At 42.4% G+C, this 27245-nt stretch overlaps 1 protein-coding gene and 1 long non-coding RNA gene across 5 annotated transcripts in view; both read left to right on the top strand.

Moving 5' to 3' along the window:
* The window catches only part of LOC133265390 (uncharacterized), a 396645-nt gene extending 370178 nt beyond the window's left edge, over positions 1–26467 (top strand). Inside the window, exon 2 of the long non-coding RNA XR_009741947.1 lies at positions 25308–26467. This is a non-coding gene — a long non-coding RNA (uncharacterized LOC133265390). The remainder of the gene's footprint in view (positions 1–25307) is intronic.
* On the top strand, positions 222–26467 carry MTMR8 (myotubularin related protein 8). 4 transcript variants are annotated; one of them, XM_061445843.1, is made up of 14 exons: positions 222–349; positions 1815–1937; positions 2587–2749; positions 4658–4815; positions 6261–6389; positions 7344–7478; positions 9352–9484; positions 10917–11026; positions 12110–12235; positions 13875–13924; positions 14769–14969; positions 15398–15526; positions 16443–16569; positions 24354–26467. In XM_061445843.1, the coding sequence occupies exons 1-14, from the start codon at positions 326–328 to the stop codon at positions 24366–24368; spliced, it is 1623 nt and encodes a 540-aa protein (XP_061301827.1). In that variant the 5' UTR covers positions 222–325; the 3' UTR covers positions 24369–26467. The 4 variants fall into 4 exon arrangements, with proteins under 4 accessions (XP_061301827.1, XP_061301825.1, XP_061301826.1 ...); XM_061445841.1 differs by lacking the exon at positions 24354–26467 and adding an exon at positions 18059–20478; XM_061445842.1 differs by lacking the exon at positions 24354–26467 and adding an exon at positions 16973–18201.
* Positions 26468–27245: the final 778 nt, after the last annotated feature.

Here is a 27245-nt window from a genome sequence, read left to right as displayed (position 1 = left end):
GGGGCAATGCCAGGCTCAAAGACAGGCTGGGGAAGACTGAATTGCGAGCCCTGAGGAGGAGGACCTGGGGTGTTGGTCCATGATAAGCTCCCCACAAAAGCAGAGTCGACAGAAGACACTCACGAGACTAAAGGAGTCACAGGTCCTCCATAACCAGCCCGGCCTTCGCTATGGTGGGCGGCAGCGGCACCGCCCCGCGCTGCTCTCGCGAGATTTGGGATGGGACGGGGCGGGCCGGGCGCTGGCCCGTGCAAATGGCGGCGCGGCGGGCGGGCCGCGCGGGCGCGCTGAGGTAAAGTAGGGGCAGGCGGGCGGTGGTGCCGTCATGGAGCACATCACCACGCCGAAGGTAAGGCGGGCCGGGTCGACTCGGGGGTTCAGCTGCTGGCCCTCACGGTATCAGCCCCGGTGCTTGGGGGCCGCCAGAAGGGCCGGGTGTGGGGCGTCTGAGGTGGAGCCCCTCGGGGACCGGTGGGCCTCGAGAGGGCTTTGGGCAGGGCCCTGAGTTTTTAGAGGCTATTTTTGTTTCAAAGTCGTATTTTTAATCAACGCCGTGTCTCTGCTTTCCTTCAAGGCATAGCTGTCCGTGAGCATCACTTGCATATTTCAAGCTGGTCATGGATAAGTCTGTAAGGTTTAAAACTACTTGATATATAGGTAATTCTTACTGTATTGCCTTGACGGAAAAGCAGGACTTAGTAAGGATGCTGATCAAAAGGTGTTTTAGGTTCGATTCATGTAAACTTCGTTTATATTAAAGTGCAGAGACCTCTTCAGTGTGAAGAAGTGAATCAAAATGTGCTTTTTCAGTTGAATAAAGTGAAACAGGAGCTCTGGGAATGCTGTGTTTGTGGCAGCTAGAAGAATTGTATTTACTTTACACAGCTGCCTGCCCACAGTTGATTTCTTTAATTGTTATTGGTTTTTAAAGATGCTGTTTGCTCTATTTTCTGTTGTTTTATTTGCTAGGATACTAATTTGGGGATGCTCTTTACCCATGTTGCCTAAGGGGCTTTGCTGGACCTGCTTGTCTCTAGTGGCCTGAAAAAGGGCAATGGTAGATGTAGTTATGTGTGCTGGAAAACGGGATGTACCAGGAGGACACACAGCCCAGACCTCTGCTCTTCCAGTTTATCTCTTTTCGTACATATGTTTTGTATATATGTTTTGGGGTTTTTGTTTTCCATAAGTTTTATTCATGATGAATAAAAAATTGCCATCTGTGTGCCTTAAGAAGCAAATAGGCCTGGAAAAAAAAAATCAGTCAAATAATGTACAATACTTAAAACCTCACGTTTTATTATGTTTGCATCGATGCTCGTAGAAACTGGTTCTATTAATTAGTTTAGTGTGGTTTATGAAATGCACATGCATGCCTAAGAAGTGTGTTGGGAGAAGTAGCTACTAATACTTGTTTATAGGGACTGAGGAGTAGGAAGTGAGAGTGGAGGGGGCTGTTTCTTTTGGAGGAATACTGTGATTATACTGAACATGGACAGTCTTTCACAGCTGTTTGACTTACTATTTCTGCAGCCTTGCACAGTAATAAACTGTGATTGTCTTGTCTACACATCCAGTAATCCTGTTGCTCACACTGGTGCTAAGCCTGGGCTCTTTGCTTAACCTTTTTGGCTTTAATTGCTGGAGAAATAGATTGAATTTATAGTATAAAGCTGAATTACTGTTGTAGGTGACTTGAATTCCTGTATTTTTTTGTCTTACTTCCCATTTTGTGTATTAGGAGTTAAATGATTGTGGTTCAACAGATATTTCCTCAGTTAAACTCAGTTTTTCATACTCTTTCTGTGTTGCAGGTTGAAAATGTGAAATTACTAGATCGCTACACAAATAGAAAGGCAGCAAATGGGACGTTATATCTGACAGCCACCCACCTTATCTATGTAGATGCCTCTACTGATGTCAGGAAAGAAACATGGGTATGTTGTGATACCTGGAGTCTGTTCAGGAGTATGTATAAAAATTACTTTATATCTCGTATCCAAAACAAGCAGGTTTGTGAATTCCAATATTGTAGTGGTCTTTTTGTAGTATTTTGATACCAAATGCTTAATAGAAAAAGCTGGTATTGAAGCTAGAACAGTAATGGGACTTGATATAGGTCACTTACTGAATTAGTGCTAATTCCAGGAACACAAAAAACTTGTCTAGTTTCCTGTCTCAAGCTCAAGTTGCCAAACTTGAATGTACAGCTTTTAGAAGTGCAAAATTAGGACTGAAATTACCATTTTTAAATTAATTCTATATTAAAATGGGAATGACAAAATATATTGCATATGAGGGTGGAGGGAAGGCAAAAAGTGAACCATGTAAACTGAGCTGCATGTCAGTCTCAAGGTTATTTATATACATCTGTACTTTTTCAGTCTTGCTCTTAGTTACCAGCCTTTGTTTGCAGAGTCAGGGTGTTATGTTTGTTTGAAAAATATCTCAAACTAACTTTTTGCTGCTAGTTAGATGCAGCAAGCTTAAACAACTGATGGTATTTGAAGACCTCCATAACTGCTTGTACTGCTTATGACCTTATAAGTGCCTTCTGAAAACCACTGTTCATTTCCTGTTTTTCAGATTCTGCACCACCATATTGCAACTGTAGAAAAGCTGCCTCTGACCACAGCTGGATATCCACTCCTCATTCACTGCAAGAACTTCCACGTGGCTCACTTTGTTATTGGGCAGGAACGTGACTGTCACGAAGTTTATACCTCATTGCTTAAACTCTCACAACCAGGTATTTAGGCCTTGCTAATCGTTGAAGTGCTTCAAGCTGGAAGCCATAGAGAGAGTTTTGCCTGCCAGACCTTTGGGTTTGTGGTGTCAGTACAGAAAGGGGAGGATGTGGAGTCAGAATCTGTTCCCACCACCAGAGATGATCAGTGAGGGTTGGCTCAGTAAGTAGAGTGCTGCTATGTGGACTCCAGGGTGCTCACTTCTGCATGAAATGCACATCTGTTGTGGCAGTGGGAATGAGGCAGTGCCCATTTCTGTCACTCATTTCTGTGACTTGGCTGTTGGATGAGTGTAGTTCTGCCCTTTCCAGTTGATCTGGATGCTCACAGAATTCTGGAACCCCACAAATAAAACTTTAAAAGTTGGCATCTTTCATTTGTTTCCCAACTACCTCATTAGGCTACTCTTCAGTGTTTGTCGTTCAGTTGTGAAATCCTCTGCTTCTCCCTGACTGGTGTCACTTGGACTCAGAGTGTAAGCAAAACATCCTCAAAAGCCTGTGGTCTCTTCTGGCTTCAGCTTTTTCGTCCATCATGGATGAATCTTCAGGCTCTTTGCTCTTACAGGACAGCATTCCGCTGAGTTTCATACCTGGCTTCTGTCTGTGGCAGCTTCTGGTTTTGGGGTGCTCCTTCTGTGAGCCACTGTTTGGAGTTTGGCATTATAAGGATTTGACATCATTACAAAATGCCATTTGTAATTGCATTTTGTAATGATGTCACTAGGCTTAAGGGAAGGGAATTGATATTGCCAGTCTGCTTCATGCTGCTGTCACACAGGACTTCAATAGAAATGCTGTAGTAGGAGTGCTTTTTGCGAAGTTCAGGGGTTTTTTGATGGTGTTTAGGCTTGGGTCTGTTCCCAGCATGTCCCTTGTGCTCTGAGCTTTGGAGTTTTCCTAGGTCTGACATCTGGCAAGTTTCTGATGATGTTTAAAAGCTGTCAGTGTTCTTTCAGTTTTGAAAATCAGAGGCTTAATGTAGCATCTTGAGGCATAGGAGCTGTTGGTGCTGAGGCTTCCAGCAGTTTCCTTTGTCTTATGGCTGTTTGTGTAGAGTGCTGTAGGTTTTTCTTTTTTTTTCCTAGATTTTAAGTTCTCTTTTGTTGCTTTGAAACTCCTGTATGTATGCTTGCTGCATGGCTTTTTGTCAGAGAATATAATGATTTGATTTGCACTTGTATGATTGACAGCTATGGGTTACCTGTCTGGTAACCTGGGTACTTTATTAGACTCTGACAGGTTTCACTCTGGAGCACTTGCTGCCATGGGAATCAGCTGAATGAGTTGTTGGTTGGATTTGCATTTTATGAAGAGAGGGAAGGAATTGGGGTGGTGGAGATGGAGGGAAGAAGAAATTAGTACTTGTCAGGCACAGCCTGAAGCTTTTGTTGGGCGACAGGAATATTCAAGCCTTCTGTTAAGTTTTCCATGTGGCTCTGAGCTCACTGTTGAGCGATGAACTTCTAGGTGTGCAAGAGCTGGTTTATGAACTCTGCACAGAAAATACATCTTCTAAGATATGTCTTCATTTATGGATTAATCCTTATGATATAAATCTCATCTAACATGCCTGTTGCAGTGACTTCAGTAGGAAATAATGTGATCAGGAAAAATTACTACTTTGAGGTTTCACTTAATTCTAACAAAATGTTTTAGTTTTCTCCCTATATGTGGGAACTGAGTATTGGAAATTCCTGAGGATTTCAATATGAATTGTTGGTACTATCCTGAATGAAAACCTGTAAATGTGAGGTTTGCATGCTTAAAATTTCCCTGCTCTTCTATGTAGTGCTCAGTTGTTTTATTTTAAGGAGTGAGAGTCAGTCTAAGTTTACTTGGAGTAGTGAAGTACACGAAGTAAAGAAAGAAAACTTCTAACCAATTAATTTTTTTCTTTCTTCTTCCCAGCAAAACCTGAAGAACTTTATGCTTTCTCCTATAATCCTAAAGTGTCTAAAGAGAGCCGGGAGATTGGATGGAAGCTGATTGGTTTAAAAGTAGATTACCAGCGTATGGGAATTCCAAACGACTACTGGGAACTAACAGATGTTAATAAAGACTATGAGGTAATTTTTGCCCACAGCAGTCATTTAATGCAATATCTCTTCTTTGTTATTAAGGACCTGCAGCAGTCCTGGTGCTGCATAAGTGATCTCTCAAGGGGGAGGAATGAGCTCAGTTGGCTCTGATTGAAGCAGCATCGTCTTGATGTGAAGTTGAGGATAAGGATTCTATGGAAGAATAGAATAGACCTGCAGAGTCACCTTGGCTTGCTTTGATCCCCCTGGCAAAGTACCAGATACTTGTTTTTCTAGAGGAATGTCAAGCCATCTGTTACAAAAACTTGAAGTACCCTTTGCTGCTTTTGGCATTTCCAAGCCCTGTCCCACCAGGCTGATGGCAGATGTGTAGAAGAGAAATAAGTGGCAGCATTTTGGCTTGGTGGGGAATGAGGCAGAGTGGGAAGGGAAGAACAGTAGCAGAAATCTGTTTTTTCTTGGTTGGTCAGATCTACTAAATCAGGGCAGTCATGCATTTCAGTCCTAACTGGCTGCTGCTGTTGTTGCTTTCTTCTTTCTCCCCTGTAAAGCCAGATTGGACCTAAACCACATAAAACAAAAGCATTTTTCAGCAAGCTTACTCAAACTCATGCTTCATTTTATTTCCCTTTTTATTTCTTCTGATGTTGTGTACTGTCAGAGCTTTATGTCTAAAGCACAAACAGCTCTGAGGAAGATACCAGTATATTAAGTCCTGAATCACTTCCTCCTGCTCTCTGTTCCCTTCCCCCACAAGCTTCCTTTGCTTTTGTGGCTTGGGTTGAAGAAATACAAGCCTGTGCTGTCATAATTGACTGGTAATTTGAAATGACTCTATTTTTGGATGCCTGAATTGAGATAAAAGGTGAGAAGTGCTTTTTCCATTAGCTGATTAGGGCATCTGAATGTGAGCATCTAAAGTATTAATCACTCTGAAGCTTTACTTGCTAGTATGTAACTCTCAAGTGCCAGTGCTTTAGAATTTCCTCAGGGTTTCCAACTTAATGTTGTCAAGCCTAAAGTAAAGCCAGACTTGGAGAACAGCCTATCTGTCAAAGATTGTACTTTTTCAAGGAAAAAGGACAAAGCTGGTCTGTGAGGATACTGGAAGCTCATTTCAAGTTGAATAAGAAGGAACTTTTTAAACATAGTTGTTCTTAATATAGTTTTTTATGGCAAATCAGGAACTTTTCATAAGATTAATGGATGTAAAGAACTTCTTTTTAATATATGTTGTGCACAGTGCAGTCTGTTTTTTAAAGTTCAGATGCAACACACTGCTTTATTTTGCACCTATTCCTGTGCTACTTTTTAAAATACATCTTAATGGCTTGAAACTTTAGTGTTAGATACACTACAGGAAGCAATCTAATCCTGTTGTTCATAGATGCTAGATCAGATGCTAAAGATAAATTTTTCATGCATTTTGAATTCTAAGCAGTAATACCTGGATTTTCTTTCTTCTCACTTAGGTTTGCAACACGTATCCTCCAGAAATAGTGGTCCCTCGAGCTGCTAGTAAGGCAGTGGTGATTGGGAGCTCACGGTTCAGAAGCAGAGGGCGGATTCCGGTGCTTTCTTACTTGTACAAAGAAAACAATGTTAGTTGTTCACTGTCTGCTGTCTTTGTTGGGGAGTGAGGGTTCCCCTTCTTGTCCATCCCCTTTTAGTTAAAGGAAAAACTGAGGCACATTAGAGCATATTAACTTCAATTTGAGAACTGTGCTTATCACCTTTAATACTGGCTTGTTCTGAGTCACAGAATAAGCTGGTTAAAGGCAAACACTTGGGACACATCCAGAGCTGTGCAAAAAGCACAGACTTTCTAAGCTTCCTGTCTGGATTTTTTTTTAATCAGCTTCCAGCAATGCCTTATTATGTAGGTTTTTAATCTACTCTTTGCTATATTGAGTAATGTTTTAGCAAGATACATATTAACTCAGCTGGATCCTCTTAGAGTTGAAGAGGAGGAACCACCCTGAAATAAATCCCACCAGCTCAGAATAAGTGAAGGGTTCTACTGAAGACCAGAATGTGCATTTTTAAGTTTGCTGTCTCAGCATGTTTTAGGTGCACATGTTAGGAAAATGCTGTCACAGTCAAATGATTGCTTTCCTGAGTAAGCATGACTTGACCTGGGCAACTGTGTAGAGTTGTGCTGGCAGCTGTTGGAATTTCCCTAAAGGATACTCAGTGCGGTGCTGAGCATGGCACAGTAACAACTGATAAGCAAAGTTGTGGAAATTAATGGTTTGGACAATAGAAACCAAGTAGAAAACATGAGAAGTGCTAACATTTGGGGTACTGATCATAATGCAGAGCATAGTGGGTTTGAGAGCACAGCCCTGAGGTTGCAGCGGAGCTCAATACTTTCTTAAGTATTCCAAAACTTGTAACTTGGAGAAATGTTCCAGTAATATTTCTGCATGTCTGTGGAAGTAGGAGGTTTTTAGTGAAAGAGAAAGGGACACTTAAACCCAACAAGCTGTATTCTTTGGGACAGTGCAGTAGGGACCATGTGGAAGCAGGCAAAGGTGAGGTGTTGTTTGTTGCAGGCTGCCATCTGCCGCTGTAGCCAGCCCCTGTCTGGGTTCAGCGCACGCTGTCTGGAGGATGAACAGATGCTGCAGGCCATCAGAGAAGCCAACCCTGGGAGCCCCTTCATGTATGTTGTAGACACAAGGCCAAAGGTATCTTCATGGGGTTTGTGGCTACTTCTAAAGCTTGTGACTGAAGTAGTAATTCTGTTTCCAGTTCATTCTTTCATAACTCTTACACTGCATTAAGTTAAATTGTGGCAGTCCTGAATCAGGAATTCAGAATCAGGCTCCTGGTTCAGTGCCTTAATGTGATGGATGCTTGTGCATAATAAGCCAGCAACATTAAGTGCTGTTAGGAATGTTGGCGTATTCTGGGCTGAGGTGAGAGTTGTGTGAAGCAGCTGGCAGCTTTGAACAGCTGAGACAGTGAAGCATTTTCCTGCGGAGAGCTGGTCCTTAATACACTGAGTTGGAGAGAAGCCTTTAGGATTCAGATCCACCAGGGTGAAGTGCTTTTGTCAGTAGACCTGGGAAGGAGTGGGGCTGCCTAGAGTTTGATAACAATGGAGAAAAGCAATTCCTCCTTTTTTTTCTGCTTTTGTAGAAACAGTTGTGTTCTCATGATGTGCAGCTTGGAGTTCAATACAATTCAGCTTTTCTGATCCATAGCCACTATCTGAGGCTAGAACTTCTTTGCTGAGGTGTCTATGCAAGAGGATATTGAAGAAGGATTAAATCTGTAGTGAACTTTCTTGAGGGACTGAATTCGGAAACCAACTCAAATGATTCCTGTAAGCATACTGACTGGGAGGCAAATTAGAACAGGAGGATATTCATAGTACACAATTATTTAAATACAAAGATTTAAAAGTGTTCTGATTATTTTAAAATTGAGCTTTCTGAGAACCTGCTTCACTGTTCAGACATTGCAGTTATCTTATAGAAAATGTAGATTTAGTTAAACTATGGCATGGGCAAGAAGGGAAAAGGTCTTCCCGGGAAGATGGAGAATGTTTCACCTGATGGTCTGAAATGTATTTTGGCTTTTTGTAGTCTGACATTTCCTAGAGAGAACCTATTCTGTGATTATATGATTATTTATAGCAGTAACTGCATGATGTTTTGGTTCAGACATCTTCCAGTATCATAGATGTTCTACTGACACCTGTCATTGATGGCAGTTATGTTCTAAAGTATTTGAAGAAGGGAAGAATTATAATTGGTCGTATTTTTCCTTCTAACACAGCGTGTCTTGTGTGGTAGAACTGAACCACAATGGTTGTTTAGTTGTTCTGGAGATGTTTATACCGTATCTGACCCTTCCTTCTCTCTGGATTCAATTCACTCCTTCAAAAATAAATACGTGGGGGGGTTGAGGTGCTCCTTTGGGTTTTTTTGGTCCCCACTAAAGATTTCCTGGTAGCTCTTAGACTGGCTTGGGTGACTGTTAGAGTAGCTGGCTTCATTTCTGCTGCTTTTCTGCAGTTCCAGTTGGTTGCTATATTCTTTCTGCTCAACTTGAATATTTCTATGTTTCCCTCAGGTGGCTTTATTTCATCTGTGCATGTATGTCTGTGAAAAGCTTTGGAATTCTCTTACTATTTCTGTACCACCATGTATGTATGTTACTCATACAAATGGCTTTCCTAGTTTGACTTTCATATGCTTTTGTCTGAATCTTCTGCATAGCCTCGCACTTAAGGCAGACACAATGTCTCTCTGCCTGTTTTGATGACGGCACTATTGTGAAACTGAGCATGGTTTTCATGCTGGCCACCCTAAAAAATCCTGTCCTGGGCCTTACTGAGTCTCTACATATGAACGATGGACTGGAGACAGTGGCATGGTTTTAGTGAAACAGTTGTTTCAGTGTCTGGGAGGTGGGAAGTGCAACTGAGGAATGACTTTGTTCAGTGTATTTTCTGGGAGATCTAGAAAGAAGGACTTGCAAAACAGACTTGTTTATTTGTGCATATTGTTTGCTGTAGTTTTCTCTTTTCTCCTGTTCCCTTGCCTGTGACAGTTAAATGCCATGGCCAACCGAGCTGCAGGGAAGGGCTATGAGAACGAAGATAACTATGATAACATTCGCTTTAAATTTATCGGCATAGAAAACATCCATGTGATGAGGAGCAGCTTGCAGAAACTGCTGGAAGGTGCGTGCAGGCCATACGACTGGCCACTCTTCCTTACCCCTGGTCCCGAGAATGTGAATTTCTTATATGTGCCAAATTAAAAGGCTGGAGAAATACTCCATTGTATTGTTATTTTGTGAGTTATCGAAAGAAAACGGACATAGATTGTTGAAGAAATGACTTTCTGGTCATTTGGAAAGTTTGGAGCAGTTCAGTGTTAAACAGTATTTCTGATTTGAAATTTTGGCATGATCTTCCAAAGACTTGAATCCCCTACATACGTAGTTCTGTTTGATTTGTTTCCGATTCCTTTAACTGAACTTGTCTTCAATACATCTTAATGATTAAAGGCATGTTTTAGTACATTAAAATAGATATTAAAATGCAGAGTTGCTCAGATAATTAAGCTGCTCTGTGAGACTCTGAACTTAGAGGGGGAAAAATGTAAAGCAGCACAGAAGAAATGCTGACCTGAGCTGATGCAGATCAAGAAGTGAATTAGGCCTGTATTCTCAGTAATGTAGTTTTGGAGAGGTTCCATCAAAGGTGAAAGCACAGCTTGGATCACACCAGTCTGCTCTGCTTGCTGCTTTCCAGCACTGTACTGTCCTTGTGCAGAGGGGATGCTGCAAATCATTCTGTTTGGTCCCTGTGATTAGTTCTAATACAAGTGCTGTCATTCAGAGTACAAGTGTAATATTTTAGTGAGCAGCATAATGGTCATCTTGCCTCACAGTAGTTGAATAATTGATGCTACCAATTGCCAGGTGGCACTGCAGGACCCACGGTGACCTTGGAGAAAAATGAGGCTATTCACACAACCGAGAGATTGTCCTGATGACAAGTACAAGTCCTCAATTGCCTGTTTTGGCAGATTTATTTGTGGTGGAATAAGAGCAGAATAAATACTTGTTTACTCCTGTATTCTTCTCAGACAGTGATAAAAACCTTACTGGTGCTTACAGGCTATTAAGCTGCATTACCAGAAGTATTTTCTTTGCTGGGTTTCAATATAGCATCTGATTTGCCTTCAAGGTTTAACCTGTTATTTCTCTCTCTAAATCAGAACTCTCTGTTCTTCAGGTCTTTGGTCACTGCATGTTAGTGGTGGTTAGATGGGTGTGTGAAGGTGACTTACAGTGAAGAAAAGGCACTTTTTTTTTGTTGGAAAAAACCTCAGCTGAAAAAATAATGAGCTGCCATTTAAAAAGAGGAGAAGGAGGATATTTTCAGATCCTCAGGTTCTCTCATAGCTAAAAATTGCTGGTTTGTGTATTAAAGTATGGAGCCAGTGGTTTCTGTGTCCTTCAGATAGGATATTGCTGACAGTGTGGAAACGTGAGCTTTTGGGATCTCCCAAGTTCTGGTGCTGTGAAGAGATAATGAGGAGGTGGGAAAAAGAAAAAGATGTTGTTAATGGAATGTCTGCTAATTCCTTTGTTTGTGTTATCAGTGTGTGAGATGAAGTCCCCCTCCATGAGCGATTTCCTCACTGGCCTGGAGAACTCTGGTTGGTTACGGCACATTAAGGCTGTGATGGATGCAGGTGTCTTTCTTGCCAAGGTAAAACTGTACTCCGACCTGAGGTGAATTAAGTATGTATTTGCCTGTTAGGGACTGCTCCAAGGCTGGAAGATCTCTCTGGAGAGAAGGTGGGAACACATTTCTAGTCGGGTTGGCTTCAGTTCTCAAAACCAGGCCTGCAGTTGGAGGGCATCAGCAGATCACCCAGCTGGCTCTCTCCTAGCCACTTCCTGTGCCTAAACTAAATGCCATGTCCTATGCACTGCATTGCTACTGCTTGTTGCAGTTGTCTAGGCTTTATTAGAACTCCTTTGAAACAAAGTCACAATGCGACTAAGTGACCTTTCTAAATGTCTCTAACATGGAATTACCAGTGCAAACAACTTGTAACCTTGTGCTCATTAGTTACTGAACTGCTCTGAACTGCTTTAAATGAGGGATTGTTTAGAGCAGGTTATTTTCTCCTGGTGCTGTGCAGTGTGGGCACTGATAATTTTAATTATTCAACAGAGTCCTCATTTCTTCAGAGCAAGTCAGGCAGAAGGAGAAAAGTCACCAAGGCATGTGGCTCTTCAGTGACAGTAGAGGGCATGCAGGCAGCACGTGGCGAGAGTAGGGAACTTCTGTACGTGTTGTCTTTTCTCTCTTTAAGTTTTCCTGTGTATCCAGCAAAAAGCTATTTAGTGTTTCTATTCTATCACCAACACAAGGTGATCCATATGGGAGGAAGTTGGGATAAGCACTTAAATTTTTCTCGAAGTCTCTTGTCCCCATGTAGCCAGTTATTCTTTACTTACCCAACAAATTTTTTCCTTAGAGGAGGGAACTGAAATTTCTTGGCCTTTCAGAAAACTGAGCATTTTGAGATCAGAGGCTCTTTGTTTCTTGACAGCCTATGTTGCCTTCAAGGCACACCATGGCATTGTGTTCTGGTTGGGGTTTCCTGTGGGTTGATGGTGATGTGCCCAGAACTGGTGCTTTTCCATGGTTGGATGGGAAATGACAAATTTTCCTCTTGGGTCTCAGGCCAGCCAGGTAAATGCAGCTGAAGGGACAGCATATTTAACTACAGTAACACACTGAGAAAGCTGCTCAACTTTTGTGTGTGGTGTCCCTTGACAGGCTGTGAAGGATGAGAAAGCCAGTGTGCTGGTGCACTGCTCCGACGGGTGGGACCGCACAGCGCAGGTCTGCTCCCTGGCCAGCCTCCTCTTGGATCCCTTCTACAGGACTTTTAAAGGCTTCATGGTAAGAACACAAACATTGGAATTTCAAAACCAAAAAGTGCTTCCTGGGTTTGTAAACAAGCCATAATTGAATGTTTTGGGCCATTTCCTGGAACAAACAGTAGGTGACCTATATAAAAGCAGCTTTGATTTCTATAAACAAGCTTTAATTGCTCTGAACAGCATGGGGACAAAACACACTTGATCTACAGTTCCCAAGTCTTTTTTTCCTTGAATGTCCATGGCAGAGCCACTAATGAGATTTCAGCAAGGGATAAGTGAGCAAAGGATGCAACTCTGGCAGCAATCCACAAAAAAGTGGTGAAGCAGCTTGTCATTTAAGACTGAGTAAATGGCCTCTTATCTCCTGAGATTTAAAGTTGGCTGAGCTCATTCTTGTGCACAGGGCAGCACATAACCTGTGTATCAGGTAAAATCTGTGCATTGTTGAAGACCTCTTTAAAAGCCATTATACATCAATTTGACCATTTGCTTCTACTGTAGGCTTCTTATTTGAAGCTGGCACTGTATATACAAAGCAATATGTGACATTATCCTTCCATTCCTCTCTTGTTAAATACCTGAAAGGCTGCTGCTCTTTCTCAGCAGAGTTCCTTAAAAGAAACCCTGAAATCAGAGCAGTGCAAGTTCTGCCTTCTGCCTGTGAGTTGCACTGCTGAGATTGTTTCCTTGCATTCCATGCTTTCATTACTAATTATTGTTTTGGGTCTGGATTATACTGCAGTCTTTTAACAGTTAAAATGACATAATGTGAAACATCTGCCTGGGCTTTGGCTGCACTCTGGCCAATTCAGTATGAACTAAGAAACGTGCTTTTGCTTAGGAGAAGGAGCAGTAACTAAAACAAACAAATGCTTGTCTGTCCTCTGAGCAAATGGTTTATATGCACAAATCCCAGGAGAGTGCTTATTCCTCAATAAATACAACAGAAGTGTAAGGAATGGGAAAATTTGAAATGCAATATGACTTCAAAGACCTCTGTTAGGAATTTCTGCTTTTTTGTTCTTTAAGTCTCTGGATGATGGTATCAGGAATTGATCTTTAAATCTGACCCTGCAAGGAAAGTAATAATGGGTTCAGTATCAGGCATGTGTTTCCTTATGAGACATGTGTTTAAGGAAAATAGTGCTTCCTTGTCTTCTTACACATAGCACAGGCATTCTGTTTAAAATAGAAAGAACTATATTCTCATTTCATCCAGAGCTGCGCAGTACACAACTGTATTTCTTACACTCCTATTTGTGTGTTAAAGATATGTTGTATTCCAGTTGATTTATTTTGCTGAATATCACAATACTCTGTGTTGATAGTACATGGTGATTATGTTAACATATTAACGCAAATTATTATTAAGCTATTAATTCTTTTAGCTCAGTGTGTTTGTATATTATTATAACAACATAGAAACTCCCTCAAAATAGTACTGGACTTTCTTGAAATAACTTGTGATTTCAATAGTGATATAGTGCTGGTAACTGGATAACTCTAATCTATAAACCACTGTTACTGTTTTCACCGGTCTCTCATGCCAGGAGGGTCAACATGGTTGTAAGCTCTGTAGATGTTAGTATCAAAGTCTTCCTTTTGCTTTTTCTAAACAAAGTAATGCTCTTTTTCTCATCTCTGTTTTGAAACTGAAGGTCCTGATAGAGAAGGAATGGATTGCAATGGGCCACAAGTTCTCACACAGGTAAGAGCAGCACAGTATGGGTGCAGTGACTTGGTGAAGGCTTGACAGGGAAACTAATCCTGTGTTTTCAGGTTCATGAAAAATGCTGATGAAAATACAGGACAGAGGAGAAAAGATACGGAAAATACTGGAGTTGGTGACATAAAGCCAGTATCTGCTGGGGTTATTTCATCAGTGCTTTTTTATTATTATTACTTTACAAAATCAAACAGTCTTGAACAAATTGTTTGAGTTCTGAGTGGTTTCCTACCTGTAAAATCACACTCGCATTACGTGAGGAGTGCTGATGTTCTGGCAAGACATGTTGATTCTTCTGCAGTCACCTCCTGGAAGAAAATCTCAGCTCATATTTGTTCAGGACTTGAACTTTTACCAAGTTCAAGGCATAAACTTGAGCCCAGTATAGTACTAAAAATCCATTCGACTTGCCATCCCTTAAGCAGATTCCTGTAATTGCCTGCATCTAGTAGGGCTATTAACTTGATGTTATATTTACCACATCATATGCAGACATCATGGCATAGGCCCGGGGATTCCCGGTTCACAAATAATTCTTGTGATGCTTGCAGCAATGTTACATGGACTCTTCCGTGGCTAATTTGACTTTAGAGAAAGGGACAAATCTCATCACTCCTAAGAGTTGTCTTTGGGACACAAGTAAAGAGGGTAGCACTCTTGAATGTGCACTTGCTGTAAGAAAAACCACATGGGGGTTCTTTTCTGTCTCTGCAGAATAGTTTCTTATTCTAGTAGTGAAGAAAATTTCCCAGTGGCTCAATGGTGAGGGAATTGTTTTTTGTTGGGTGATACAGGATTAAACCCTGGTTTATTTGCATCTCTCTAGATGTGGCCATTTGGATGGTGACCCCAAAGAAGTCTCCCCTGTCTTCACCCAGTTCATTGAATGTGTGTGGCAGCTCATGCAGCAGTTCCCGTGCTCTTTTGAGTTCAGTGAACGTTTCCTTCTTGAAATCCATGACCATGTCTACTCCTGCCAGTTTGGCAACTTCCTTGGGAACTGCCATAAGGAGCGTGAGGATCTGAAGTGAGTTGGCAGATTGGCGGTTTAGAAAGCCAACAGTCTAGAAGTCTCTTTAAAAGTCAGGAAAAGGGCAGGTTTGTGTGTTCGTGCTTTTAATGTAATTATGGATTGGTTAAGGGTAACCTTGTCTTGAAGGATGCTTCTGTTCTGGAGTGTGAAAACAATTTATAGATGAATTATATTCCTGAAGATAGATGTTTTAATTTGGGCCAAAGTATTAACTTGCAAATACCCCTTTTGACTGGATCGAGTCCATTTTAAATGGTTATATATTCCTCAGTGATATATCTTGTGCTTATGAAATGAATCAGATACTGTGCAAAAATAATTCTTAATTCCCTTAATGTGATTCTGCTCAGCTCAGCCAGAGCTATTTATCCCTTTAACTTCATTCTTTCTTTTATTGATAAGCTGTTATTTGTAATTGACAGAATCTTTGAGAAGACCCATTCTCTGTGGCCTTTCCTCTTACAGAAGAAGCAGGAATTGAGAAATCCCTTGTACAAAGGATTTACAGCTTACAAAGAGCTTCAACCTAACACACTACCTTTCAGTTTCCAGTAAGTTCCTTGTTTAAGGAGGGAAGAGGGGCATTTATTTCATTCTAATGTAGATTGGCAGTTCAGGTTTTATAAATTCACTGATGAACATGGTTTGTTCTACCTTTTCCGTCCATTCCTCATCCATAAACTGGGAGTAATAGTGCACAGGTAACTGCTAAATAAGTGCAGGTAATGTAAATTAAAATAAGACTTTGGTGTTGAGAAAGAGGGTGAGGAAAGACAAGGAAAAGAACTTCAGATGTAGATAAACCCCACACACCCCCTGGCTGCTTGCTCTGCCACATCTACATGATAGGGGTTGGCAGTTGTTAAACAAAGTTCCTCCTTTCCTCACTTTTTGTATATATGTATATATTAAGGAAGGCCTTTAAGCAGGAGTTTCAGTGCTCATCACTCCCAGGCTCACAGAGTCAGGTAAGGGATTTCTTATTGCCATGTCTCTCTGCTTGCCCAGGGTGTTATAGCTGGAGTGGTTAGTGGTGCTTTGTTTTTGCCTCACTCCTGGTGCCTGCTGAGGGAGGAAGGGATGTAAATGTGTTTTTAAGTGCTGTGTGTGGTTACTGGCAGGCAAAGGGCTTTAATAACAGCAGAGCAAATTGAGGGCTTGAGGCTGAGCTCCCAAGCCTCCAGTAAGTCTGCTATTGGGAAAAGCGTGTTTTCATCTTAATGCTAATACCTGCTGCCAGCACATGTGGATCATAACCCCATAATACTTAAATCCTTAAAAGTATTTTTAAACTATAAGTATTTACCCACTGATGCTGAGTTTTCTAATCCAAGGCTGTGGCAGGTTTTTAGAATGTTACTAATCTTAATTGGTTGAAAATTTGTTTCCTAAACAGCATCTAGTTTGTTTGTTGGCCAGTAGTGTACAAATAACCCTTTGATTCCCTTCCCTTGCCCTGTCCTTGAGGTTTTGGTGTGGGATGTATAACCGCTTTGACAAAGGAATGCATCCAAAGCAGTGTGTGCTGGATTATCTGCTAAACTGCATGAGCCAGAAGATGAAACTGGAGGACAATGCATCTGAACTGGAAAATGTGAGTCTTGAATCTTAATAACACTCTAAATCACTCAGTGGTTTTGGCAAATATACCTGGGGCTGAACATTATCACTGAACAATGGCTTCAACAAGCTGGGCAGAGCTGGGCAAAATGAGGGGTTAAATGCCATTGCTGCAGTCAATAGGTCTGATTTACACTAAATTCTCATCTGCTAGGTAGAAGCTGTGGTAGGTCAGGTTCTGTTGTGGGTTCCTGATGTTCTAATTCTCTAAATGAAGTAGCTTTAAAAAGAACATCTGGATTTCAACTCTACTCACATCAGACTTTAAGGAGAGAAGAAAAGAATGGGCCTGGTTTTCCCCACATAAATAATATGAATATACAAAAATGTTCTTGTTTTGCAACTCATCCCCTCGTTTTTCTTTCCTGCCTTCTGAGTCACAAGACAAAGGTGTTAAACAGTGGAGTTACTTAAGTTGGCTTTCATGCAATAGCCAAAGCATAACTGGATGGTGTGGGCTGAATTAGCCTCTGAAAGTGGCTTCCTCAGATTTGAAGTGTTTTGCTAAAGCAGGGTGGGGAATCTTGCTCATTTACTATGTGTGTTCGGTGGTATTGGAGGGCAGAGATCTTGTGACTGGAATAACCAATGTCTTTCCTTCAACCCAGAACAGTAAACAACCACATGCTTCACGATGTGGTCAGCTCTGATGAGGTTCTCCAGGGGGCTGTATTTGTCTGTCTGAAAATGCAGATCTCTACTTGGCAGTGCAAGTCGGAAAAGAAAACCAAAAAATAATCTGGTCAGTTTAAGCCCTGCAGTTTTGCTGAGGGGAAGGAAGAAGAGGGGCACTTGTTATTTTGGTGTTTGTCCTCTGGAGCCACGACTGCACATAATGAGCCTTGCTCCCTGGGAAGCAGAGTATAAATCTTGTGTTTTCCTTTGCTTCCATGCACAACCTCTGCTTGTCCTTCATCACACTGCCTTTATCTTGACTCACAAGGGTTTTTCTATCTTACTTTATCCCCACGTCATCTTGCTGAGAAGGGGAGTGATAAGAACAGCTTGATGGGTGCATGGAACCCAGCCAGGGTCAACCCTCCACAGTCCTCTACAACAGCCTGCAAGGAGAAGTGTAGCTTTTCTTTACTCTAAAAGGCTCTGTCCACAATATCCTTTCTATGTGTATTAAAAAAACACCCAAATAAACCACAAACCAACCAAAAAAGCCCTAAAAATACATTAGTGAGAGAGTCACCTAAAAATATACCAGCGAGAAGAACTATCTGTGTCCTTTGGTAGGTTAATGCGAGTGCTGAAAACTTTAGTTTTGTTAATTTAACAACGATTGGATACAAACATGTAAGGATCTATGCTTGTGTACTTCAGTACTGGATTACAGAGCTGAAGAAGAGGCACTGGCGCAGGACTGTTCTGTTGGCAGTTGGTTTTTGTATATCTCTGGCATCTGGGAATAGCAACTTCCATTAATTTCTTTTTTTCATGTCATTTTATCTGTGTAGAAACTTCCTTTCCTTGATGGTCCTTTGCCCAGTGAAGGCTCCTCCTTATCTAAAGTAGGACATACTACTTCAAAAACACCGATGCTCAACACTCCTCAGGGTTATGAAGGGGAACCACCTCCTGTGCTGAGCAACGGTGCCTTGATGGGGAATGTAGATGTTCCATCAGGTGTGGACCAAAAGCACAAAGAGAACCTGTCTCGTCACCGGGACCTCCAGGATCTGAGTGACACCCCTCGTGTGTTGGACTCTGAAGTGAAGGGTGGAAAACCTCAGCACCACTGATGAGCTCTCAGAACTGATTTCAATGAACCAGACGCTTGTGGTGAGGCCTGAGGGGGCTGTGCCCCCAGGAGGTGCAGATCCTCTACCCGTGGGCAGCTGAGTGTGAGTGGTGTGTTGGCAGGGAGCTGTGCTCGCTGTAGGGCACACAGGCTGCATTTGGTTTGGTTCCCATCGTTTTGCAGCTGAAATGAAGATGATGTGTACAGAGCTGCCCAGGAGGCTGCCTCGAGTTCGTGCAAACGTTATTGCTTACTGGAAACACAACGTGTTTAAGGTTCATGACTGCTGCCAGTACTTGGTCTTTCAAGCTGAAAGAAGTCTTTTCCAATTTACATGGGGCTTAGGAATTGTGTGGTGTTTACAACTGGAGTAGGAAAGATACAATCCAGTTACTCTCAGTGATGGTGCAAGGTCATCTTAAAATGATAAAAATGTCAGTTCCTCTTAAAATAACACTTCCCCCCTTTTCTTAGCTGTGAATGAATCTGCATGGACTCTCACCCTGTGGCAGAACTGATTCATTTTTTTGTTTCCTATGCATATTTGTTAAACAAAACCAAACCCCCCTGTGCCTTTTTATGGAGACCTTTTAATGTCTACCCATGCAGTGTTCTCTTTCTATTCCTGTAGTGTAGAGTGTAGTATTTGGTTGCCTTTGTAGGCAGTATTTTTAAACCAGTTTGTTTACCTGCTGTGGCTTCTCCAGGATCTTTGCTGATCCCCTGAATACAGTAGCTTCCCTCTAACCTGACCTTTCAAAGGGTAAAGACCACATTTACTGACTGTGAGAGGGCAGCAAGCCACAAAGCCTGTGTAACCTGTGGCTTTGTGACAGAGGGAGGATGACAAGTGAGAAAAGATAGGGAAAAAATTGTATGGATTTTATTATCCCTTGTTTTATAATCTTGGTTAAATTGAGGCAAGAGAGTAATGTAATTCAAAGCTACATAGTCGATGTGCTCTCCTTATGTCCATTGACAAGGCAGTAGTTACAGATCAGGGGCGTTCTGCTACTGAAATGGGATTTCAAATGGTTATTTCACATCATGTGCTGAGTGATCATAGTGCAGGTTGTCTTGGATGTTAAAATTATGTGAACCTTAGAGATGTTTTGTCTGTACTGTCTCATGGTGATGAACTTTGTACTTCTGTGGAGCTGGTGACAAAACCTAACTTGGGACATGTCCTCATAGTGAAACACAGAGTGGATGTCTTGGCTCATGGCTGTGGCTCCAGCTTGGGCTCACTCTTGCTGTTAGCACTGCTTGGTTTCCTTAAACTGCAGGAATCTCAGCTGGAGACACCAGTTCAAAGTTGGGATTTAAAACAGAAACTTGTATTTCATTTATCCATAAGTCTGGTAGAGAAAGAGGGGCTTATCCCGTAGGAAAATATTTGGTTGGGAAAGCTGTTCCTTAGTACTTGTTCTGGGCAATCTTCTAAAGATGTCCTTAACAGAGTTTCTTCGTGCAGCTTCACTCAAGATGCTTTCCTGCTTTCTTCTGGATCTTGGTGTTTCAATTAGATGCTGCCATTAGGTCTTAAAACCAGGGGTTTTATGAAATATAGAAACTATAAACATTGTCTAAGTTAACCCTCCCAGTCTGCAGTGAAAAGCAGAAACATTCCACTATAGCAGCAGAAAATGCAATAGCCATTGCTCATGTGCTCATGTTGTGAAATGACCAGGTGAGCTTCAATGTTCAAGTAGAAAGGGAAAAAAAAACAAACAAAACTCCCCTGAGTGTCTCACTTTGGGTAAGGAAACAGATCTTTTAAGTATATCAGAAGACACCAGGAAAAATGGCAATACCTAAAAACAGAGTTTTTCAATGCCTAGAATGGCAAAGAGAAACTGGTTTTTAATTTGCAGGTTTGTCAGTTTTAAAGCAAGGAATGTAGTTGCTTTCAAGGTAGAACTACAGTGCAATGAGCCATTTAAAAACAAAGCACAAGCAGGTCTGGTTCAGGATTTTAATGATGTTTGGAATTTGTTGTGTGGCTGCATATCAAGAATAGTGCGTCATGCAACAAGGATGTATTTGTTTTGAAGGGTGCACTTTTCTGAATGCATCTTTTCTTTATCTCAAGACGAGCATCTGCTCTTGAGTCTCTTTGCCCTAAAAAGAGATGTGTGAAGCTCCAAGTTACTCTACCAACCTTTTAAGTTTACCATATCCATGTACTCCTCAAGTGAGGAGATTGTACCCCAAGTGTTAATCCAGCTGTTCCTGTTATCCAGGGCTGGGAATCTGTTGTGATTTCCACTGGAGGGTACTGGGGAGATAGTTTCCCTTTTCCTCTTGGTAATGTAGAAGCTCCATTTGGAGCACTTTGGTTTGGAGCCTGTTTTGCATACATCAGCCCTGTCTTTCGTTTCTAGGTGTTAGAAGAGTAGTGGATGGTCTTCGTAGCTTCTCAAATAGAGAGCTCTGAAATGGTAAATGAGACCAAGACTGGCACTTTTCAGGACCAGGTATTCTGGATTTCATCAGTCCTTGCAACATGTTCTCTACTGAAAATTAGAGATTCAGGCCTGCAGTGAATTTGACTGCTGAAGGATTTGGACACACCACTGGTTAGTCGTAGAAAAGCATTTTGCAGGAGGTTTCTATACATGTTTACACATTGCCTTGAGTTCTGAATTACCATATATTACCTTGGAGAAAGTATAATCATCTTTGCTTATTCCTGAAACATGATGCTGACATCTCCGCATATCCTTCTTGATGACAAGATTACTACAGGTGCATAGAACTGTGAAAGATTACTCTGTATACTGAAAGTATTAGTAAGCTCTTAGTAATCTTGCTGCTTTTGACTTCAGTAACAAAACAATGGATAACTTTATACTTTGAAATACAAGACCTAGCCAAAATAAAAGGGTAATGGTCTGTCTTTTTAAACATCTTGGATTTAATGTATTAATAATCATTCCTGCTGGTGCTGTAAATGTATGGAGCTGGAAAAGATTCCAGTGTTTCCTGTCTTTCTATGAGCTTATTTCTTTGCAAACCAATTACGTGGAAGCTTTTTAGTTTTGATAGTAACTCTTGGGTGTTTCAAGACCAAAAATGAGAAGCTGTTCCAAGTGCTGCAGCACATCCTCAGGTCTCTGCTCAGCTGGATTCCTTCCCAGAGCTTTGTCAGAACCCCATGTTCACTCCTCATGAAGTGTCCTGCTGACAGTGGCAACTGACTTTATTGTATGTTCCCTAAAAGTGTTAAAGGCAATGTAAATCTGTTTCATAGGAATCTTCTTAGCAAGTACTGTGTAGGTGAAAAGTCCCTGTAGCTTGTTTGTTCTAGTGGAGAATCCATGTGTTGTGAAGCCGCAAAGCTTTTTACGTGGAGCTGTTGAGTGAGCAATGCAATTTGCTGCTTTCCATTTGGATTCCAAGAACTGGGAAGGAGGAGGGATCCTGTTTGCTCTGTTTGTGTAAAACTCTTCCTTTTCCTGAGCATCTCTTGCTTTACCAAGATACCCCATGGCATCACAGTGTCATGCTCTACCTTGTATTTCTCTTACTACTAATAGGTAAAGCACTGCAATGGGCAATGCCTACAATACTCTGTGTTAAAGCTACTACTTGGAAGTAGAAGAGGGGCTCGTGTATCTTCATTTCTCATTTGAAATGTCTTAATGTGAACTTCATAACGCTGGGTTTAAAATTGCTTTTTGTTCTGCAGTTGTTGCCTGTGGTAGGGAAAATCCAATTGGTGCTGTTTGGTTTACAGGAGGAAAAAAGGGAATGATTGGTTGCCTGTGGAGTTGTAGTTAGCTGGTCCTTTTTCACAGGAGAGAAAAAGCAGTTTGTTAAAGCCTGGAGGTGTAATACACTTGTGGCTGTGTCCCCTGTTCCTGCTCTTAGTGAATGCCTTTCATTTAAGTACTTAGAAGAAGAATCCATCTGCGATGTGGGTGCTGCTACCCTGTGAGGATAGGGAAGGAGGCCTCATCCTAGGTACCTGGTTGAGGGTTCTGCTGGGAGGTGAAGGTGCACAGAGCTTCAAGAGATGTACACTTCGAGTTAGTCTTTGCTGGGTTACAGCTAGAAATCTGAAGTGACCTGTGCCTGGTGGTGTGTCAGGTTTGGAGGTGGTGAGCACTGAGAGGGAGCACCCTGGCATCTAACGGAGCTGTAACACCTGCAGGGGGAGGCATTTAAAAGAGCTTTTGTGCCAGGTGCTGTTTCAGTTTACTTGTGCAAAACTGGTCTTTGGATAGCTCCAGTGCCTGATGTTGTGCTCCCAAAGGGATCACTTGGCACTGCTCAGTGAGGGATATTCATGAGTGGCAATTCAGAAGGTGGCTGCTGCTTTGCCCTCCTTCCCTTCCCTAGTCTTTGCTCTGAGTGCTGTGTTGTGCTTCCTATGGACCTAACATGTTACTCCTTACACCACCTATAGGCACTTCCCATGCCTGAGGATGGAGCAGGGATGAAGAATCTGTTCTGAATGTAATAGTTTTATTTGGATTCGTACACAGCACTTGACTAACTGGATGAGGAATGTCTTCAACCAGGTGATGTTGAAATCCGTGTCTTCATAAGCATCTTCAGCACTAGGAGCAGCCAGGTCAGTGCCGGTTTGTGTCAGTGTAGTTGGTTCAGGCAGGGATTTCAATGTCCTTTTGGCACCTCTGAACTGCAGAGGCAATGCAGGAGGAGGGTAGGTGACAATGGTTGATGCGTATCTTATCATTTTTCTGTGTATATTCATCTGTATTTAATGTAGCAGCATACTACTGGAATAACTCGTAGCACTGGATCTAGTCACGTGTAACTGAGCACACATGTATTTTTCTTATTGTCCACAAACTGATCTTTGTAGGAATGTTCCCAAAACTCTGTGCTGCTCGGCTGGAAACTGTCAATGTTTGTGCTGTTTGTCAGTCTCTGGTTTTGTTGGTGTCCCTGTTGAGGGACAGTTGTGTAAGATTGTGGGCGATGGCTATGTAAGTCCTTTTAGTTCATGCACTGCTTAAAAACCCCTGTTGTACCATGTTTAGGGGAGCACTGTGTCCTTTTTCCTCTAAATGTATTTGTTCCATGAAGTTTCACTTGTATTACAGTTTATTTTTATTCCCTATGGAAATAAACACCCTGCCTTTTTGAAGTAAATGACTTCTCTGTTTGATGGTTAATTAAACTCAAAGCAGAACTTCACACTTGGAAGTGTTAAAGACTTGAGTAGTGAGCTTATCTTAAAATGCATCTGGGCAATCCCAGACACAACTACAGGCTGGGGGAGACTGTTTTGAGAGCAGCCCTGAGGAGAAGGAGTGGGGGGGAGGAGGTGTTGGTTTATAAGAAGCGCCCCATGACCCAGCAGTGTGTGCTTGAGCCCAGAGAGCTGGGATGGTTCAGCCTGGAGAAGAGAAGGCTCCTTAAGGGGAGACCTTAGAGCAGCTCCCAGTGCCTAAGGGGCTACAGGAAACCTGGAGAGGGGTTTTGGAAAGGGGCGTGTAAGGACAGAACAAGGGGAATGGCTTTAACTTGACAGAGGGGAGACTGAGATGAGCTCTTAGGCAGAAGCTCTTCCCTGTGAGGGTGCTGAGACGCTGGCACAGGGTGCCCAGAGAAGCTGTGGCTGCCCCATCCCTGGCAGTGTTCAAGGCCGGGTTGGACACAGGGGCTTGGAGCGACCTGCTCTAGTGGAAGGTGTCCCTGCCCATGGCAGGTGTTGGAACTGGATGAGCTTTGAGGTCCCTTCCAACTCGAACAATTCTGTGATTCCAGTTCCTTTCTCTCCCAGACCAGAAGCCAGGTGACCTCCCTGGTTTTGGAGGGGCTGAGTGCAGCACTGCTCAGCATCTTAAAAACCAGCCACCAAAAGTCATAGTGCTGATGAAGCTGTATTAAATCATAGTATCTTCTGTACACTTCATTACTCTGATTTTTAATTTTAATCAGATTTTTCTTTACATATTAAAGCCCAATTCCTTTTCAGTGTTTTCCTCCTCCTGAAAAGCTCTCTATCCAGCACTCATGGTCAAATCTCTGTACAGGTGGCTCCAGGCTGACCTAAAAAGCATTGTGAGAAGCAAGGAGACCTTTCTTCTGGCCTGCTGTAAGGAATCAGGTCTGACCCATGTGGGCATTGTGTGGTACCTGGTGAAGATTTCTTCCTGACAGCTTTGAGTGAAGAACTTGCAGTCCATCTGCTAATGAATGGTATCATCTAAAAATGCTCCTTTATCCAGTTCTTTTCAGTCAGAACTTCAGTTGTGAGTCCAAGTGGAGTTTTTTTGAGTGCAGGCAAAGTCAGGTGAGAGAATCCTCAAGGAAGAGGCAGATCCCAGGTACGAAACATACCCCATGTGGACAACTAAGATGGGCACTGGTGCTGTGATAACTCAGAGCTGTGCAGCACCAGTCCAGCTGTACAATTAAGCACAGCTCTGCACAGCAGAGGGATGATGTGACACGGATTGATTTGATGTGTATAAGGCTGTACAAAATGCTTCTGGATGCCACTTGGATTGGTAAATCCATGTAAACGATTTATGTCTGTGCCTGGAGAAGCCATGGAGGCTGTTTTAATAACAGTCTGTAAAATAAGCACTTGGAGGCAAAAATACACCCAACACTTGGGGATTCTCAGTCCCCAGGTGCTTCAGAGTGTTTTTCCTTCTTGCTAATTTTAAATGTTCTTAATTTTGCAGTGAAATCCTTCATGTATCTAAATGAGCCTTGCTTGCACTTAATTGGATTATTAGCATTAACACTGCCTGCAGTTGATAAAGCTTTAATTCACATGTGGGGAAGCGCTGTCTGACAGCATCTTCATGAGGAGGATTTGAAACTTCCATGTGGAAGCAAACTCCAGTTCTGAGGGGGCAGGTTCCGTTTCAAGTCATTGTAGGAGTATTGCTAAAGCTTGTGGGGTGTTTTTTAAGGGCTGCGCTAGTGGAAGGTGTCCCTGCCCGTAGCAGGGGGTTTGGAACCAGCTGAGTTTTAAGGTCCCTTCCAACCCAAACCAGTCCGTGACTCTGATTAATACACCCGTTAAACTGCAAAGAGCCTTGGAGCCCGGGCTCTGGAGCTGCTGTGGGTGCGTTTGCTGTGGGAAGGGATGGTCTTTAGGTGTTCGTGCCCTCTCGTGGTTAATACCTGAATCACCCAGCTCCAGGCTGGGTGGTGAGGAGGTGGCCAGCAGCAGGCAGAAGTGCTGGGAATGTGCAGGTGTTTCCACTGGCACGAAGGAAACTCCCCAGTTCAGAGACTTTGCTGTGGTTTGGCCCTGACTTAAAGCTCAAAGGCAGGAGGCAGAAGCATCACCACGAAGTAACTGCATGTTTCCAAACATAGGGGCTGTCGATAAATCCTTAATCCCTGCAAAATGATTTATTTGGTCCTGCTTAGCACTGAACTTTTAAATTGGAATGCTTAGGGCTGTTAAACCTGAAAGCTCATTACCTCGCTCGGCTGTGTTAATAGCTATAATCTTTTTAATGGAAGCAACTTGGTTGGATGGGATTTACCTTCCCAAAAAACCTTCTTGATTGGCATTAAATACACTTCTGCTCTTTAATTCTTCCCCAATTAATGAAGAGCTGACAAAAGGAGCTGCTTTGCCTGCAGCACAGGTCAGGTCAGCTGGCAACTCCAGAGCTTGAAGCTCAGGCAGGAGGTGAAGGTTTCTCCCAATCCTCTGCCTTCTCTGATGTTGGAAGCATTGGGAAGCTTCTCCAAAATGGGTCAGACTCATCTGATTGGGGTTTATCTGAATCTGCTGATTTAAATATTCATGCAGGACAGTATTTAACACAGTGCTGTGGCTGTTCAGGGAGCACAGTGAGGTGTCACTTCATGTTCTTCCAGTCGAGGGTGGATTTATCAGCTAGTACTTTGTAGTTTGTGCTTCATTAGTATTTGGTTTAATCTCTGCTCCCTACCAAAGAGCTGGTTCTGAGCCTTCTTTTCTTGTTTAACAGCTAAACAACAGCAGTAGCAACAAAGGAATATGCAGTTTATTATTACATTTTCCACTCAAGGGTTTCCCTTTCATCTCTCAGTTCCCTTACAGTTCCCTGCAATTCATGTTTTCTAATGAGTGTATTCATTTGTTGTCTGTATCCCCTTGTTTTTCCCTTTAAAACACACAGGATCTTTAATTGCTGCTTTTATGCCTGCATTTTGTTGCAGGGGTTTCCAGCCAGGCATGGCTTTTTTACCTGCAGCATCCCCATTGTGGCTGTAGCTTCTTGACTCTTGATAAACCCTGAACTCCTGCTTTTGCTCTGATGTTTATCCGTATTTTTCCTACTCCCTAATTCCATCTATAATGTTGACTTTGGAAAATTGACCTTTTTGAGGTAACCTATTTTTGAGTGAATTTGGAGAGAGTGAAACTATGAGGAAGCGGAAGTCTCAGGCCTGTGAGTACTGGCGGTTGTCCTGCTCTCTGTGTTTTCCACAGCGTGCCTGCAGACTGTGAGTGTGATGGTGGCTGTGGGGACACCACAAATGTTTTGCAGAGCCCTGATTTTACTCTTACATCAGTGGAGATATTTCTGCTGGGTGATTTGGTTCCCCTGTTGTTATCTCGTCCTGCTGATAGCGCTGCCTCCAACTGTCACAGCACTCTTGCTCCACTGCTGGGAAGTTTGGAAGAGTTTACAGGGAACTGGATAAAGTAGGATTGCACTTACCAGCTGACAGCTTTTGATAAGGCAGCCCCGCCACTGCTCCCTGTAGTTTTGTTTGCCCCTGTGAAGCTTTCTGCCTTGCTGTGTGCTGCTGAATTTCATGAAGCCAAAGCAGGGGTTGGTTCTGGCAGGTGGAGCTGGGGGGGGGAGGCCTGAGGAGCAGCTTGGGTGAGGAATCTGGACCCTCCTCAGTGCCTTTTGTCCTCCCTATGTTTAATAAACAACTCTGGTTGTTGCAAATGGTTGTTT

Source organism: Pezoporus flaviventris, unplaced genomic scaffold, assembly GCF_033815535.1.
Source record: "Pezoporus flaviventris isolate CSIRO_AGI_PZ_B2104156 unplaced genomic scaffold, CSIRO_AGI_Pfla_v1 ptg000005l, whole genome shotgun sequence".
In the NCBI taxonomy this organism is placed as follows: domain Eukaryota; kingdom Metazoa; phylum Chordata; class Aves; order Psittaciformes; family Psittacidae; genus Pezoporus; species Pezoporus flaviventris.
Note: the sequence above shows the minus strand (reverse complement) of the source record. Positions and strands in the feature narration are given on the sequence as shown.

What these genes read in the sequence shown, in the direction of transcription:
- MTMR8 (XM_061445841.1), top strand. Translation starts at nt 326, where the DNA reads ATGGAGCACATCACCACGCCGAAG. An exon ending in AGCACATCACCACGCCGAAG is followed by an intron (nt 350 to 1,814) that starts GTAAGGCGGGCC and finishes TCTGTGTTGCAG; the next exon opens with GTTGAAAATGTGAAATTACT. An exon ending in ATGTCAGGAAAGAAACATGG is followed by an intron (nt 1,938 to 2,586) that starts GTATGTTGTGAT and finishes CCTGTTTTTCAG; the next exon opens with ATTCTGCACCACCATATTGC.